The following is a 17,797-nucleotide window of genomic DNA, read 5'->3' on the forward strand; positions in this document are numbered from 1 at the left end:
GATTTTCTTTCCTTAAAATCGTGGACTCAATATCACTTTCAATTTGAACATCAGTTATTTCCTCATTTATATTTCCGATCCCATTTTCAACAATTATTTCCTCATTTTCTAAGTCATGACCTTGTACTCTATCAAGGGAAGAATCTGTAAATATCGAATCTGTAAATATCGAATCTTCAAACTTATTCTCCCCCTGAAGATGAGTTGTAAAAAAAGGTTTATGCTCAAAAAAGGTGGTATCCATTGTAATTGTTGTTTTTTGTGTGACCGGATCAAAACATTTGTAACCTCTTTGAGTCGGAGCTATTCCCACAAAACACATTTTCTTTCCTTTAGGATCAAGTTTACTCGCATTCCTATTAGGATTTCGAATAAACACAGTACACCCAAAATTTTTTAACGGCATAGAATGAAACACCCTTGATTTTGGAAATTCATTTTGGAGAATGCTAATGGGTGTTTTAAAGGATAATATCTTTGAGGGCATGCGATTAATTAAATAAGTTGCATGTAAAACACTGTCCCCCCATAGATAATGCGGAATTTTGGTTGAAAACATTAGAGCCCGAGTGACTTCAAGGATGTGTCTATTTTTCCTTTCTGCTATGCCATTTTGTGGTGGTGTGTCAACACATGAACTTTGATGAATGATCCCTTTTTCTTCAAAAAATTTATGTAATGTGTGTGCGAAATATTCACGCCCATTATCACTCCTAAGCATTTGTATTTGAGTATTAAATTGTGTTTGAATCATATTATAAAAATTTTTAAACACAGTTTCTACCTCATATTTTTCTTTTAGCAAAAATACCCATGTAACCCGTGTGTGATCATCAATAAGAGTAAAAAACCATCTTTTTCCTGAACAAGTCGGGACTCTAGACGCACCCCATATATCACTATGGATAAGAGAGAAAGGTTTAGTTGGCTTATAAGCTCTAGGTGGGTAGGAGTTTTTATGATGTTTTGCTAAAGCACAAATGTCACAGTGAAAAGAAGAAATATCTTTATTCATGAATAAATCAGGAAATAACATTTTCAAATAGTAGAAGCTAGGATGTCCTAGACGAAAATGCATCAAATAAATTTCTTTATTACTTGGACATGAGACAATTTGTAGGCAAGTCTTCTCTTGATCGTTATGTGAGTCCGTTCCCTCATCTAGGATATAGAGTCCATCACTTTCTCTAGCACTGCCAATCATCCTCCCCGATTCCAGATCCTGAAATATACAGTGAGAAGATTCAAAAATAGCACGATAATTTAGATCTTTGGTTATTTTGCTAATAGAGAAGAGGTTGCATGAAAGGTTAGGGACATGTAGCACTTTATTCAATGGTAGAGAAGGTGAGGGAATTATGTTTCCATTCCCTGCAATTGCCGAGAATGAACCATTGGCAATTTTTACTTTTTTATTTCCGGCAGAAGGTTTATAGGTAGAGAATAGGGTGGAATTTCCTGTCATGTGATCACTTGCTCCTGAGTCAATGATCCAGGTATTTTTGTCTTTTGAACATAGATAAGAGAAGGGTATGGATACTATGTTACCACTTTGGACGAAGGAACATGAAGGGTTATCAGGGCTGGAAGAATTTTGTGAGGACTGCAGTAGTTTCAGGAGTTGTTCAATCTGATCCCTTGTGAAATTTGGCTGTCCCGAGTCGACTTGTTCCTTTTGTGAAGAGTCAGTCGTGGTGTGGAAAGCCTTCTCGTTCTTCTTCTTTGCTCCTGGTGGTTTTCCGTGTATCTTCCAGCAGGTTTCCCTTGTGTGCCATAGCTTCTTGCAATGATCGCACCACGGCTTCTTCCTCTCTTCTTGTCCACTGCCCCGTGTGAAGAGTGCAGAGGGTTCAGCCGAGGAAGGCTCCTCAGAGTTTATCATGATCTTCCTCCGGTTTTCTTCCTGTCTGATTTCGGAGAAGACTTCTCTCATTGAAGGCAGTGGGCGCCTTCCTAGGATCCTCCCCTTTGCTTCGTCGAGATTCCTGTTAACACCATTAAGAAACATGTAAACACGATCGTTTTCTTCGCGTTTTTGTTGCCGCGCATAGTCAGCGGTACTCTCCCATGTGTCTTCGTAGCACTGGTCCAGTTCTTGCCATAAGGACACCATCTCGTTATAGTAGACCGTCACATCCCTGCTCCCTTGCTTGGCCTGCCATAGCTTCGTCTTCAATTCGAAAATCTGCGAGGAGTTTCCCAGATCAGAGTAGGTTTCCCTCACTGATTCCCAGATTTCTTTAGCCGTCTTCATAAACATGTGAGGTTTTGCAATTGATGCTTCCATGGAGTTGAGTAGCCACGCCATCACCAGTGAATTCTCCGATCTCCAAATCTGGTAGCCTTCATCGCTTTCCTTCAGGTTCTTGACTTTGCCGGTTAGGTAGCCCAGTCTTCCTCTTCCATCAATACCAAGCTTTACTGATTGAGACCATTCCAGAAAATTCCTTCCATTCAGCCTATGCCCGGTGATGAGCATAGATGAATGGATGGATGACTGAGATGTCTCCATATTGGTTGCTTGAGTTATTTCGGATGAGGAATTTTTGAGGGCTGGTGTGTTTTCCATCTAATTAGGTTAAGAGAGCCTGCAGCTCTGATACCATGTAGGTTTAGAAGGAATGAGAATTATGTTTTATTTCATACGGCTAAACAGCCTATTTATACACAAAGAATAAAAATAAAATCCCTCAATACTAGGAACTACTTCCTATTTTAATTCTAACCTAATTAAAACAGATCCCTATAAACAAGGTAATTAACGAGTTTTCTACAATTTTCTTTTAATAAATTTTAAGTGTAGGAGTATTTTTTCCTTTTCAAAAAATAAGTCATAGAAAGGCAACAAAAATTTAGAAAAAGGGTTGTGTTTGGATCAGTAAATCATTTTAGGGTATAATATCATATTGATGTTAAAGGTTGCTTATGATATTTCTAGAAATCATATGAATAAACAGTGCATTTCAATTGAACTCAGGGAACCATATGGTATTTCCCCTTATAAAAATTGTCCATCTTGGATTGTTTATTTTTTGGTTAAAACTTAAAAGTTGCCAATTAGTAATGCACAAGAGAGATTAAAAAAAAAAAATTATTTTAGATGATGCCTGAAAACAAAAATGTTACCAAACAGGACCCTAAGCTCTTTTTTTTTTTTTTTTTTTTTTTATAGAACAAATAAAGCCAAAGTCCTAGCAAGTAATGAAACCAAGTGCGGAGAAGCAATGGAAGAGAATGAGCGACGAGATTACATGGAAGCCGAAATCTCTTATACTCTACCACTACTCTCTGCTTCTTCTGTTTCCACGTCAAAAGAACATCCAGCAACAAGACCATCTTCTTCTTCTTCTTCCTCATCTTCGTAAGTACTAAAAAACTTGGCCAACTTCTCGGAAATTGACTGTTGGCTTTCCTTCAACGATTCTTCGTCTCCGTTGTAATCATCGTCCCCTTCGTAAACCAAATGAACGCCCCATTTCTTGAGCTCGACGCCTTTCATGAACGGATTTTCTTTCCTCACGACGGATATCTTAAACCCGTCCTTCAACAGAGACACCAAAGGGAAATTGGTCGAATACCGGCACAAGTGGACTTGGTCTTCGCTGCTTCTCGGGACGCCGCTTAAGGTGAAAACCGTGGTGAAAACGGGGTGGTCATGGCTGAGGAGCTGCGCTTGAATGTCCACGATCGCCGGTACGTTTTCGATGTTCTCGTCTTCGATTCCGTGGTCGAGAGAGACAACCGCGCATATGATCACGCCTTTGATGGGTCGGTTTCTCTTCTCCGTGAATGTCACCACGTCTCGAGTGAACCAGCTCGGGATCTTGCTCCCGGGCATGCTAAGATTCCTTATCTTCCTCAATGAGGCCTGCCAAAAAAAAAAAAGGAATTGGACACGAGTAAGAGTGTTTCAAGGATAAAAGATTAAATATTGTACAAGTTTTTCATATAAGCATTTTTAGGAGTTTTAAAATTGATTCATTAGGTAAATAGCCACATTTACAGTTGCTAAATAACCAGAGTTTCGTAAATCTTAGGTAAATAGACACTTTCATATATTTACAGACGTAAATTTTAGGTAAATAGCCACTTCTATTTATTAGGCCACGTCATCTTTATGTCTATTTATCTAAGATTTACGAAACGTTGGCTATATAACAATTCCAAACATTTTAGTTGGCTATTTATATAATTTTTTGTTTTAAAATATATGCACAAAACTTTATACTCTAAAAACTTCCCTAAAAATGTCTTTGAAAAAGCTCGAATATTTTTGTCCAATTCTCGATCTTTTTCTTGTTTGACAAGTTACAAGTTAAAAAAAAAAAGATAGAGCAAAAGGGTGCGAACCTTAGCGAGTCTTTTCTTGGTTATCAAGGAACATTTATCGCAGCAACTCAGGTACAGCCTCTTCATCGACTCGAGGCATTCAAGGCCGGGAATGTCCTCGACTCTCTCGCAGTTTGTTAGATCAAGCTCCTCTAAGCTTCCCAAGTTCGAAAGGTCGGAGATAGTTTCCAGTGCGAAACAATTCGCGAGGTTTATTTTGATCAAACTCGAGGGAAGTGGAGGGAGAGCCTTTAGTTTTGTGCAATTGGGAAGTATGAGCTCTGTGAGTATCGAAAGTCCTCTCAGGCTCGAGGGCAGTCCGGTGAAACAATTGTACCCGAGGTTCAAAGTCTCGAGCGATGCCAATTTCTCGAAATCGTCGTGGATTTTACCTGTGATTTTCCTGGCGGACGCGTTTAGCTCGCTCAGCGACGACAAGTTCGAGAAAGATTTGGGGAAGAAAACTCCCTCGTGTTCCGATTCAATGTAGCCAATGGCTCGTGGATTCTTTGAGACTTGAAGCACTACTAAGCTTGAGAGCTTCCCAAAGCTTTCTGGTAACTCTGTCACAGCAGTTTCTTGCAACAGAAGTCGGTGCAGAGACTTCAAGCCTCCAATCGAATCTGGAAGTTTTCGAAGCTCTCTACAGAGGTTAAGTCTTAGAGTGACTAGGTTTTCTAACTTGCCTATGGATTCAGGAAGTTCTTTGATTTTCCCTTCGAAAACGATCAGAGTGGTGAGAGACAACGCATTGCCGATGGAGTCGGGCAGCGAAACCAGAGATTTGCATCTCCAGAGCTCGAGATTCTTCAGCGATTTCAAGCCTCCGATCTCATCAGGCAAATTCATGATTGACGTCTCGTGAATCTGAAGATCGACGAGAGAGTGTAGTCCGTTGATCGAGCGAGGCAAAGCGCCGATATACTCTCCATTTCCAATCGACAGTCTATTCAAATTCGGCAACGAACCGACGCGAACCGGAAGTTCTCGGATCGGAGTAGACAGACACGACAGGTCTTTCAGCTGATTGAGATCGCCGACGGAATCGGGAAGAACGGTGAGCGAAGAACACATAACCACGCTCAGGATCTCGAGATTCTCCAAACCACCGATCGAATCAGGAAGCTTCTCTAACCCCGATCCGGCGAGTGAGAGGTCTTTCAAAGAGCGCAATGTTCCTATACAATCAGGAAGCCTTTTCAAGCGCGAACAATGGTCCAGATTGAGCGTTTCGAGGCGCGTCAAGCGGAAGATGGATTCAGGGAGGCTTTCGATGGCGGTTTCGTCGACGAAAAGCTCTTTCAGCGATTTGGCGGCGCCGATATTCGCCGGAAGGTTCTTCAGTTCGGAACAGCTCGTGAGAATTAGGGTTTGGAGGGATTTCCAGCCTGAGACATCGGAAGGGAGTTTGGTGAGGCGTTTGCATCGTTGGAGGTCCAAATGAATGAGCGTGTTCAAGTTTCCGATGGAATCGCCGATCTCCGTGAGGTCAACGCAGTTTTTGAGGATGAGTTTTTCCAGTTTGTGGTTACTGGAAAATTTCGGTACCGCCACCAAACGATAACAATGACTTAGGTTCAACACCTTCAAATTCTCACCAACCTGAAAAAAAAAAAAAAAAACTAATAATTATATTTGAGCTATTGATTTTGTGTTACGTTGACTTGAATTTATTTGTCCTGTATTTTTGTAGTTCCTTCAAGCAAAAACTTTTGACATATATGAGTTGGAGGTTTGAACTTTTTGAATAGACATCTATATATAGTAGCAAGTTACTAGAGCTAATTAAGAAGAAGAAGAAAAAAACTGGTATAATTTTGAAAATAATCCGGAAATTAAGTAAGAAACCACAAAAATACGACATAACTTTGAACGTTTATTTTTTTTTTTTTTTTTTTTTTTTGGGTTAAAAAATTGATTGTGTATATGATTAAATGATTTTTGAAGTAAAAGAGAAGCACAATATGAAATGAAAGAAGTTTGACTTTGAGCGTAAAACTGGATGCAAAAACGAGATAAATGTGAAGTATTGAAGGACAAATGATATATTTTAGTCCAAAATAGAAAGATACATATAATATTGAAGTAGTGTACATTTTATTAACTTGAAGTGTTTGCGTATATATTCTACGAATTTTTTCTTGGGAAGAATTTGAGTTTAAATTTAGAGAGATGAGATTTATGACCAATGAAACAATAAAGATTTAATTGAAAAAAGCAACAATAAAATAAATTACAAAATATATAGGACAAAATAAAGTGAGACGTGACTTGAATAATCTACTAAAAGAAGAAGAAATAATCCTTAATCCATCACAATAATACAAATCATAGTAACACCATACCTTGCTATTCCACCAATTCCAAACCCTTTCGACGTTGCTTTCCGAAAGATCGAGGACAACAAGACTTGGAGTGCAAGTATCGGGGCCGAGATACTTCAAAGGACAACCTTTCCACTGCAGCCACTTAAGTTTAGGAGGGAATTTGAACTCTCCTTCGAGGCTCACATTGTTTATTTGAAGCAGTCTAAGATTTGGCATATTTCCGAGCGCTTTACCCAAAATCTTGATATCTTCACTCCTCTCCCCTTCGTTTTCTTTGTATTGTGTGCGTTTCTTGTATTTCTCTTTCACGAATGAAAGTGCATTGCTAAAGTTTGGGCTTCTCTGAAGTCTATCCCATGCGATTGTATCACCATCGACGTTGACCTTCACTTTCGTTTCTTGTGTTGGGTAGTCGAGGACAATCCCTTGGGTGCATGGTATTATCTATTGCCAAAACGAGCCAAGTATAAATTGTAAAAATCTTGTGGTTCCTAACACAGTCTAGTTGACAATTCCAAGCAGGGCCGGCCCAAACTCACCGGGGGCTCTAGTCGATTCAATATTTTGGAGCCCTATAATACTAATAAAAATTTAAATTTTTTTAGAAAATGGGCCAAAAATGTAAATTTTTAGGGTAAAAAATGTAAATTTTCTTAAAAATAGACAAAAAGTGTAAAATAATTTTTTTTTGCCCAACCCAATTGGGGTCCCAAGGCACAAGCCTTGCCCGCCTTTGATCAGGGACGGCCCTGATTCCAAGCCATCTCTAAAGTGGAGGTCGTGGGTTCAATCCACACTCGCAGCAAAAACGCTTTAAAAAATAAATATATTGTAAAAATCTTACATTTTTATGTCCCCACTAACTCTCAATTTCGTGCGTGTTTCAAATTTGCAAAGTAATCATAGATTGTAAAGTTATTAAAAAAAATTAATGACCACCGTGAATTAAGGCTAACGTTGATACGGAAAATATACCCTTTATAAAAATTAAATAATGAATCATTAAAATCGGCTTAAAAATTTTAAATTTCAAAAACATAATTTTTTTTTTTTGAAACCTTGCTTTAAACAATGTTATTTACCTGATTTTCAAGTAGTACGGCCATGATGTCGTCGCGATTCCAAAGCCTGCTCCGTAGATGAGGATCAACCACATTCTCCTCCCTCACGATTTGCCGTCCCATGTCCCTGACTTGATCGTGGATCGAAACCTCGTTTTCATAAGTGATCTTGACGAGTGACTTGGCCGTCAAGTCAGAGATTGCGATCTCGCCGTCAAGACCGCATCCTCTCAAAACGTCAACCAAATAGTCTCGTTTTGTTCTCGTCCCCGCGAAAAGGCACGCGATGTCTAGGAAAACACACTTGTTTTGCGCATCCAAATCGTCGTAGCTAATCTTCAACACGTCTTGAAGGTTACGGGGACGAATCTCCCTTAGCTTCCGGACAGAGTCTGTCCACTCTTCAATCTTTCTCTTCTCGAACAGCATTGACCCGAAAACCTCTAGGGCTAAAGGCAACCCTCCCGTCAACGTCACGATTTCCTCAGAGAGACTCGAGAGATCCTTCGTCGGTTTCTCTCTCTTCAGCGCGTGGTGGCTGAAGAGCCGTAGAGCCTCGTCCGAGTTGAGCTCTCTGACCTCGTACTTGACGCCCACGATCTTCTCCGGCAAGGCCTCTCGGTCCCGAGTCGTGACTATGATTCGGGTTCCTTCGAAAGACAACCGCCCTCGGTTGGCCGAGACGAGAGCGTTCAGTTGGTCCGCGCTGTAGACATCGTCGAGAACAACTAGGGATTTTTTGTCCATAGAGAGGTCTTGATCTAGCTTGCTCTTGACTGACTCGAGGCCGTTTTCCCGGGCCATGGCTTCTTTCACGTCGTACACGAAGCTTCGAGACTCGAACCCGGCGCGGCCCACGAGGTGGTTGAAGAGAGCCTTGGCAAGGGTGGTTTTGCCGATCCCACCCATGCCGTACAACCCCAAGACTTTGACCCCATTATTGGACTTGGGTTCTAGAAGCTTCGTCAGCTCTTCCACCAATGGTTCGAGCCCCACGGTGTACTCGGCCAAACCCACCGGCGTTTGCCTGATCTTGGCGTTTACCATTTTAACCAACGACTTGATTTTTTCCTCTTGATTACTGTGAAAGTACGCCATCAGCAATTAAGGTGCTTGTTATTAGTATACATGGCTCTAATTTATTTTTAGTATAAAAAAAAAGTAATCAATGGCTAACGGCTATATATAAAACGTTTTTGCAGATTCTTATGTGATTTGTAAATAAATTCATAGTAGACTGAGAAAAGTTTTGCTTTGACATCCAAATGCGCTCCAATCCAAGTTAATAAATTTTGAATATAGTAATGCCTTGTTTAAAATTAGTGAATTAGTAAAAATAATATATATATATATATATATATATATATATATATATATATATATATATATATATATATATGGTGCCAATACTTTTTCTTATCCTATCAATAAACTTATAATCAGAGGTCGTGTAAAAAATGTTAAACATTGTAGAAAGTAATTAAATTACGCAAAATTTTGACATTTTACAAAAAAAAATTGAAAATCTTGTCTGTCTAAAAATTTAAAATCTTACTTATTTTGGTGATGAGTTACTATTGTGTATAATATATTGGCATGGGATAAAAAAAATCAATAAAGAAACTAAGAAGAAATATAGATCAGGAAATAAAAGAGGATCTCTTTTTCCCATATTTGTGTAATTAAAAAGGTGTTTAATGCTGTTAGATACATTTATATAATTCTGGATCCAATCAAATGAAATATTATCCATAATCAGGTAGGCACATATTAAAAATCGGTGAGACAAATTGGTTAAACGGATAAAATTCATTGATTCGGTCCGGTACATTTTTATAAACTCTCTGTTCTAATATTTTTAAACTGTGGTCTAAACCATATCAGGCCATTTAGTACTTAAAAAAACATAATAAAAAATACGCCTAAAACGGTTTGGTCTCAAATGATCCGGTCCAAAATGATATAAAATGATCTAAATCGGACCGGACCGTTTTAATCCATTTTTTTCTCTTACTATTAGGTTTGGTTCGATTTAACTTTTTAGACCGTTTTGACCAAAATCGGCCAGATCTAAATTTTTTGACAATTTTAGGCTGGACCGGAATGTGCACAACCCTATCAAAAGATTGAAAATTACAATAGCTTATGAATCTACGTTTTTTAAAAGGTAAATACTTATTTTCTATATAAATGAAATCATGAATATTAAATAAAGTTAAATAGCCTCTAAGATAGTAAATCAATAATAATAAAGAAATCTATTTACAATTAAAAAGTGTTATTTTCCAATTAAAAACTAAAAAAAAACGCTGTTAAGTTATAATTACAAAAAAAAAAAAAAAAAAGACAACTGCAATTACCACTACAAAAACCGGCTGAAAAATTAATTGAAGGGAAAAAAAAATACTAGCAGAAAAAGAATTTTTCCACGAAAAAAAGTATGACGACCGATAAAATCAACTCCCATTCAGACGTTTCCTCTCCAGTTATTATTATATTTATATATAAAATATATATATATATATATATATATATATATATATATATATATATATATATTCACCTGTCTTCCAAAACGGAAACTCCGGCGATGTTACCCACTGTTCCCATAGCCTTCCTCCACCTCGAAACCTCCGTCGGAAACTTCACCTCGTGATCCCTAAAGTCCTTCTCGAACGGGCCGGTCTGTTGCCGGACTTCCGAGGGATCTACCAGATAGAACACCGGAATGATGAGCTTGGCGGCGGAGAGTTCGCAGATTCTGGCGAGCTCTTCGAGGCACCAGTGCGAGTCGGCGTATCTGACAGAGAGTACCACCACCGCCGCGGCCGAGTCCTCGATGGCTTCTAGAAGGGTCGGAGCGATTCGGTCGCCTCTCTCGAGCCCGTCGTTGTCGAGGAAGGTTCTGATGCCGAGCTTCTTTAGGGCTTCGTAGAGGATGTTGGTGAATGCCTTGCGTGTGTCTGCTCCGCGGAAGCTCAGGAACACGTCCCATCGACGCCGATCCGCCATTGATGTCTGAGGAGAGAAGGTTAGTTATTACTCCCTATACGTCGACACGCACGTACGTACGTGATAGTTACGTCTTTTTTTTTTTTTTTTGCGTTGTTGAAATAAAGAAGAAGAAGAAGAATGGTTAAATTTGTAATAATTATACAGCACTAGTTCAGTAGAATAATGAAAACATGTCAGTGTATTTATAGGTCAATGTCGAGTAGAGTGTATTTATATATGTACGGACATATTGTATACATGACTAAAAGTCTAAAAGGGAGTGTATTTATATACATCCACAGTGCTTTTCTTCTCCAACTATTAGGTGACACGTTGTATTTTTATCCTTTTAAAAAATGCCACGTTACTTAAATTAGTTTAATGCATGTGCTGCCGATTCAGTCTAAAAATCATCTGAGTGCAAAATTGTGAACTACGAACAAAACAAATTAAGAGAAAGAAAATTTCTCAACAATATATAAGTCAAACCACTGACCAATTAAAGCCAAACTCATTACACTTTCAAATTTGATTTGTCGACAATTAACTACGAACAAAACAAATTAAGAGAAAGAAAATTTCTCAACAATATATAAGTCAAACCACTGACCAATTAAAGCCAAACTCATTACACTTTCAAATTTGATTCGTCGGCAATTTTGATTACTGTGAAACTATCCCAATAAAGTCAAACTCGTTACACTTTTAAATTCGTCGGCAATTTTGACTACTTCGAAACTATCCCAATAGTCAAAATACATGGTTTACAAAGAAAAAACATTGGACGTAATGAGTTGGTGGTTAATGTTATGACTTATGACATATAGTTCTATTTAATATCTTAATTCTTTATTATTATTATAATATTTCAAGGCCATACATAATCTATATAAAATATATATACAAGATTTATTAATGACATATTGCTTAACACATTTTTTTGTAAGAAAACCAAACTATAACTGTGGATAACATGATATTAGAAATATCATGATACATGATACAAAGTTGAAAGAAAAAAAATGGTTTGTCAGATCGAAAAAGTCCACGTTAATTGTCTTCTTCATTTATTGAATGCCGGTTATGGTTAACTTTTCATTCTTTATTAGAATAATGGCTCAGCTGTGTCAAGTAAATTTGTGTACGTGTAACCGTCTTTTGACAAGTTATCTGATATACACAAGCAAAACAAACCCCAAAACCTGTTAGCGGTGTTTACTATCCATATCCTTATCTACTTTTTCTATTTCATGTTTATCTATATCTATGGCTTCTTCTTAATATATATTTTGTCACTAACAATTTCATCTGCGGTGATATATACAATAGCTTAGCCCATTCATCTACATATTTTTTTAATGAGAAAAAAAAAACTTGAAGCGGTTAAGTTTGTCATTTAGGTTACCGGATCAACATATTCTTCCATAAGTGGCGAATTAAAAAACAAATAAAAAAAATCGACCGACATAATTCAAATACTTATAAATAAATGCTTCTCACTAACATTCTCACACACTTTTCTTATCGTATCAAGTTTTATTTTTCCTCTCTTTTACCCAGAGCCTCTTCCTCTCTTAAGCATTACGTCTCCATTTATTTGATCAAAAAAATATACGTCTCCATTTACAAAAAAAAAAAAGGAAAAAAAAACTTTTATCATTACATACAGCTCTCCGTTGTAGGTGTATTTAATACCTAGTATTATACTCTTCAAATATATAGGTTATATACGTTTATTTCTGGTTTTTACTCCGTATGCGTTAATGGTGACATCCAATATATATTTTATAAGATAATTTCTTTCTTTCGTGCGTAATTTTTATTTCATTTCAACGCAGACTAACGTTCTAGCCCGAAGGTCTCTTATAAGTACCAACGAAAACTCTTTATCATCGTTATCAACTTATGTCATTTATTGTTCATTTAAAATAAATATATTGGTTGTTTTTGTGTTCTTTTCATAATCGTATAATATAGCAATATATACTTAGAATTTGAATTACTATTGTGCCCAAACATTCTCTTATTTTCGCATGTTTTTTTTTATGAGATCTATCCCTTATATGATGTTATCAATTATTTTAATATTTTTTTCGGCTATCATTTGTTGGGTCTTCCCAAAGTTTACATGGGAGAAAAATAGAAAGCATGTCTTTGGTTATGTTCTTCTTCTTCTTTCACTTACAGTTTAAATTTTTAATATGTGCGGGATTCAATTATTAATTAAATAATACTTTTTGCTGGTGGTTCATATTAAGTTCATAATTTCTATTTACTCATAAACTTGGGAGATATTATAATGTGCATATTTAATCGGCATACATATACATATATATAAGTACTCTTTGGTAACTAATAGGCCTTCGCAATCGTAGCTAATGGGTTAATGAGCATATATTTACCTTTGCATATAATAATATATATGATAATGGACATATATTTGGCTGATTTGGAATCCTTTTCGTTGGTGAGTTTACTGTTTTTGATTTTTTAGAAAGCTTTAAATTCTATTATTTTCTTACGGCATCGTAGATACCATCGTTAATAATATCTTCGCTGTTATTTTATTTTTTTCTAGCCTCAATTTTACATGCTATCGTGAACGTTCACTACCATTACAGTTTGTCTTTTTTTTTTTTTTTGCTTAAGAGTTACGAAGTCATTTTGTTACATCTGCCTATTTTGTTATGATGGTGGTTTTGAAAATGGTTTATATTTCCAGATGCACACAAAAAATCTATATTTTATGCCGAACAAGCATCAAAATTCTGCATATATCATTTCTAAACAAGAGGACTTTACTGGTAATTGGTCTCGTAGTAGCTGCTTCAACGCGCACAAGTAAGTCATTTTCTTTCTTTAACCACAGACATTAACATGATCGTTGGTCTTATATTGTTAGTATTGCTTCAAAGTACATGAATATGCCATTCTGGTCGTTTTCTGGTCGACATTGCTGCTACATTATTTACGTATTCTAGATTTTGTTTCCGTATTGAATTTTCCTCTTCTTCAATACCATACTAATGAAAAAGAATATAACTCTTAACTTTTTTACGAAATAAAAATACATGTCTAGATTGATAAGGGAATATCACTGAGATTGGGGCCTTTTTCTGGAGGGGGCCTTGGGCCTATGCCCCACTCGCCCCCCCCTTGGGCCGGGCCTGACTATAATGACCAACTTATTTGGTGTATATAACTAATCAGCTTGGCTAATAAATTTAATTCTTTTGGCAAATTTGTTTGTTATATGTGTTTTCTTTTTCTTAGCTGTCGTGAATAATGGGTAGAAAACGTGCAAATCCAAAATCAAGTCATGATGGCCCCGGGAAAAATAAACGCCTAAATCTTATAAGATTAAAAAACATGTTATGACAAGAACTGAGACTTTAGATCTTGATTATGAAATACCAATTTTACCCCGTCACCCCAAAGAAAAATATCATTAATTTCTAATATGCAATCAGAATCACCAGAAATAGCATCATCACCAGAAATAACATCGACGCTGAATACTTCATATTTAGATTTGGGAGACTCTGAATATTGTGGTGCTTTATTTTGGTTCAACGAGAGATCAAAAGATAGTGGTTTACCAAAATATAATTTATGTTGTCAAAAAGGTAAAGTGAAATTACCACTATTGAAATATAGTCCTCCTATATTAGATGATTTATTACAATCTAAAGGTGGATCGGAAAGTATTTATTATAAGAACAACATACGAACACTAAATTCGATGTTAGCCTTTACATCTTTTGGAGCAAGTGTAGATTCAAACATAAATAATTCTCGCGGTCCATATGTTTTTAAAATAAGTGATCAGGTGCTTCATTTATTGGGATCTCTATTGCCAATTGATAATAAACCTCCGAGATTTGTACAATTATACATATATGACACAGAAAATGAAATTCAAAATAGACTCTCAACACTTAAATTCGACGACCCTTCGAGAATTATTATAGATTCAATTATTATAAAATTGATTAACATATTGGATGAAACAAATATATTAGTTCAAATTTTAAGAACGATAAGAGATCGATACAAAAAAACAAATATGCCATGTATGAAACTTTGACTTCTCGGCCGAAGAAATTATGATTCTAATTAATATGATTTACCAACATCAAATGACGTTGGTGGATTGATAGTTAGTGACATTGGAGAATATGAAAAAGGAAAGGATATAATAGTTGAAACAAAATCAAATGATCTACAAAGAGTTAATAAGTTACACCCATCATATATGTCGTTACAATATCCATTATTGTTTCTCTATGGTGAAGACGGATTCATACCTGACTTAAAATTGAATACAGATCATTTGAACAATAAATCTTTACGTAAAAGAGTTCCAATGCGAGCTCTTTATTGCTATCAAATACAACAACGCTCTACTTTAAAAAGTACTCTTTTAAGAGCTGGTAGATTATTTCAACAATATTATTTGATGCGTATGCCTCGGTAGAAGAAGATCGATTAGATTTTGTTAGAAAAAATCAACAAACTTTAAGATCAGAATTTATCAAGGTATCCAAGATGCTATTCACAGGGGAGATACTGATGCAAATACAATTGGAAAAAATATCATTCTTCCATCGAGTCATACATGAAGTCCAAGATATATGATACAAAATTATCAAGATGCGATGGCGATTTGTAGAGAATATGGAAATCCCGATTTATTTGTAACTTTACATGTAACCCAAAATGGTCAGGAATCAAAAAGCGCTATCTATAATCCCTGGCCAAAAACCTGAAGATCGACCTGATATAATAGTCAGAATATTTAAACTTAAATTAGATCAAATACTTTTAACTATTAAATCAGGAACTATATTCAGACCAATAATTGCTGATTTATATGTTGTGGAATTTCAAAAAAGAGGATTACCACATTGTCATTTCTTATTTTGGTTACATCCTGAAAATAAAATAAAAAATCCATCACAAATTGATAAATTAATTAGAGCAGAAATACCAGACCCAACCTCTGATTTATTGGGATATAATATCGTCACCGAATTTATGATTCATGGGCCATGTGATCTTGCTAAAACAAATGTTGCATGTATGAAGAATTCGATGTGCTCTAAAATGTTTCCCAAACAAATTAAAAATAAAACAACTATTGATGAAAATGGAATTATTAACTACAAACGGAGAAATACAAATTTTTATTCAGAAAAAGAGCATATCAAATTAGATAATAGATTCGTTGTACCTTATAATAGAGAGTTGTATCTAAAATTTCATGCTCACATCAATATTGAGGTTTGTACACAATCAATGCTAAAAAATTATTTATTTAAATATTTAACAAAAGGACCAGACCATATAAGAGCAGTTCTTGAAAATAATATATGCTCAGAAAATTTGACAGAAATAAATATTTATGAATTTGATGAAATTAAAAATTATATTAATTGTCGTTACATCACACCGTATGAAGCTATATGGAGATTATATGAATATCATATACATCATAGAAAACCATCTATTCAACGATTATCAATCCGTTTACCTCATACACAAAATATTACATATCATTCAAATTAACGTCTTGAAAATATTCTAAAAAACCTGGAATTAAAAAAAACTACTTTAACTGAATGGAGGACGATAAACAAATCAAATGATGAAGCAAAATAGCTTACATATATACAATTTTAAAAAACATGGGTTTGGAACAACAAAGATAAAATATGGACTCCGCGACGTTTTGGTCATTCAATTGGACAAACATACTATATCCATCCAAATTCTGGAGAGTTATATTACTTACGATTACTTTTAAATCATAAAAAAAGAGCTACTAGCTTTGAATCTATACGAACAATTAATGATATGACTCATCCAACATTTCAATCGACATGTAATGCGTTAGGATTACCAGGTGATGATAAGGAATGGAATGAGTCGATTTTAGAAGCCGCATTCATCTCAACATCAACTCAATTGAGACAATTATTTATTTTATTACTTTTATTTTGCAATGTAAATGATCCAATAAAATTCTATAACAAACACCGGAAACTTATGACAGAGGATATTGTACGTAGAATTCAAAAAGTATTTAACAATAGAAACTTCAAAATACCTGAAAATGAATAATATGATTATGTATTATATGAATTAGAGAAATTATTAAATATGAATTCATCAACTTTGAGCAATTATAATTTACCCCTACCAAAAGCATCATTACTTGATGATTTAAATAATAAGCTTTTAAGAGATGAATTAAATTACAATACAGATAAATTAAAAGAAGATAATAAAAAATTAGTTTCCCAATTAAATGAAGAACAAAAAGATATTTATGAGAAAGTTTTGGATTCGGTTAGACACCATCATCAATTTTTTTTTATGGACATGGAGAGACAGGGAAAACATATCTTTGGAATACTATAATAAGTATACTGATATCAAATAACGATATTGTTTTAGCTGTCGCATAATCTGGAATAGCATCTTTATTACTACCTAAAGGGAGAACAACACATTCTCGATTTAAAATACCATTATCGATAGATAAATTTTCTACATGTTATATAAAAAAGCAAATAGAATTATCCAAACTAATTGAAAAAACGTCACTTATATTATGGGATGAAGCTCCAATGAATAACAAATATTGTTTTGAAGCTTTAGATAAAACATTACAAGATCTAAGAAATAACTACAACACACCATTTGGAGGAATGACTGTACTATTAGGTGGCGACTTTCGTCAAATTTTACCAATTATAACATATGGATCTAAAGAACATATAATTGACGCAACGCTAACTAATTCTTACCTGTGGCCACATTTTGAAATATTAACTTTAAAAAAAATATGCGGCTTACAAGACATAATATATCACAAGAAGAAAGAGGAGAAATTACTCAATTTTCTAAACGGATTTTAAACATTGGCGATGGTATTATAGAAGGAATCAAAGATTCAGAAAATGAAGATGCCATATGGATTGAAATACCAAAAAAAAAATTATTTTCATTCAATATATACTAATTTCATGGCTAATTTTAATAATATTGATTATTTGAAACAAAGAACAATTGTAGCCCCAA

At 35.3% G+C, this 17,797-nt stretch overlaps 2 protein-coding genes across 2 annotated transcripts; both read right to left on the reverse strand.

Annotated features, from left to right (window-relative positions):
• Nucleotides 1-1,119: 1,119 nt before the first annotated feature.
• LOC149403161 (uncharacterized) lies at nt 1,120-2,512 on the reverse strand. The gene is made up of 2 exons (XM_089608649.1): nt 1,549-2,512; nt 1,120-1,222 (listed from the first exon to the last, which is right to left on the reverse strand). The coding sequence occupies exons 1-2, from the start codon at nt 2,510-2,512 to the stop codon at nt 1,188-1,190; spliced, it is 999 nt and encodes a 332-aa protein (XP_089464775.1). The 3' UTR covers nt 1,120-1,187.
• A 654-nt stretch (nt 2,513-3,166) lies between these two features.
• LOC149403162 (uncharacterized) lies at nt 3,167-10,873 on the reverse strand. The gene is made up of 5 exons (XM_089609719.1): nt 10,281-10,873; nt 7,739-8,798; nt 6,675-7,100; nt 4,351-5,931; nt 3,167-3,868 (listed from the first exon to the last, which is right to left on the reverse strand). Exons 1-5 carry the CDS (start codon nt 10,727-10,729, stop codon nt 3,269-3,271), a joined length of 4,116 nt encoding a protein of 1,371 aa, XP_089465845.1. The 5' UTR covers nt 10,730-10,873; the 3' UTR covers nt 3,167-3,268.
• Between the last annotated feature and the right edge of the window lie 6,924 nt (nt 10,874-17,797).

Source organism: Urtica dioica, chromosome 3, assembly GCF_054948205.1.
Source record: "Urtica dioica subsp. dioica isolate 48M chromosome 3, U.dioica_male_clone48M_v1_H2, whole genome shotgun sequence".
Taxonomy (NCBI): domain Eukaryota; kingdom Viridiplantae; phylum Streptophyta; class Magnoliopsida; order Rosales; family Urticaceae; genus Urtica; species Urtica dioica.

Coding starts and splice junctions, on each gene's coding strand:
- LOC149403161 (XM_089608649.1), bottom strand. CDS start 2,512: ATGGAGACATCTCAGTCATCCATCCATTCATCTATGCTCATCACCGGG. Junction 1,223..1,548: donor ATGTTCCTTCGTCCAAAGTG/GTAACATAGTAT, acceptor TGTATATTTCAG/GATCTGGAATCGGGGAGGAT.
- LOC149403162 (XM_089609719.1), bottom strand. CDS start 10,729: ATGGCGGATCGGCGTCGATGGGACGTGTTCCTGAGCTTCCGCGGAGCA. Junction 8,799..10,280: donor GTTTCCGTTTTGGAAGACAG/GTGAATATATAT, acceptor GTACTTTCACAG/TAATCAAGAGGAAAAAATCA. Junction 5,932..6,674: donor GGAATTGGTGGAATAGCAAG/GTATGGTGTTAC, acceptor TTTTTTTTTCAG/GTTGGTGAGAATTTGAAGGT.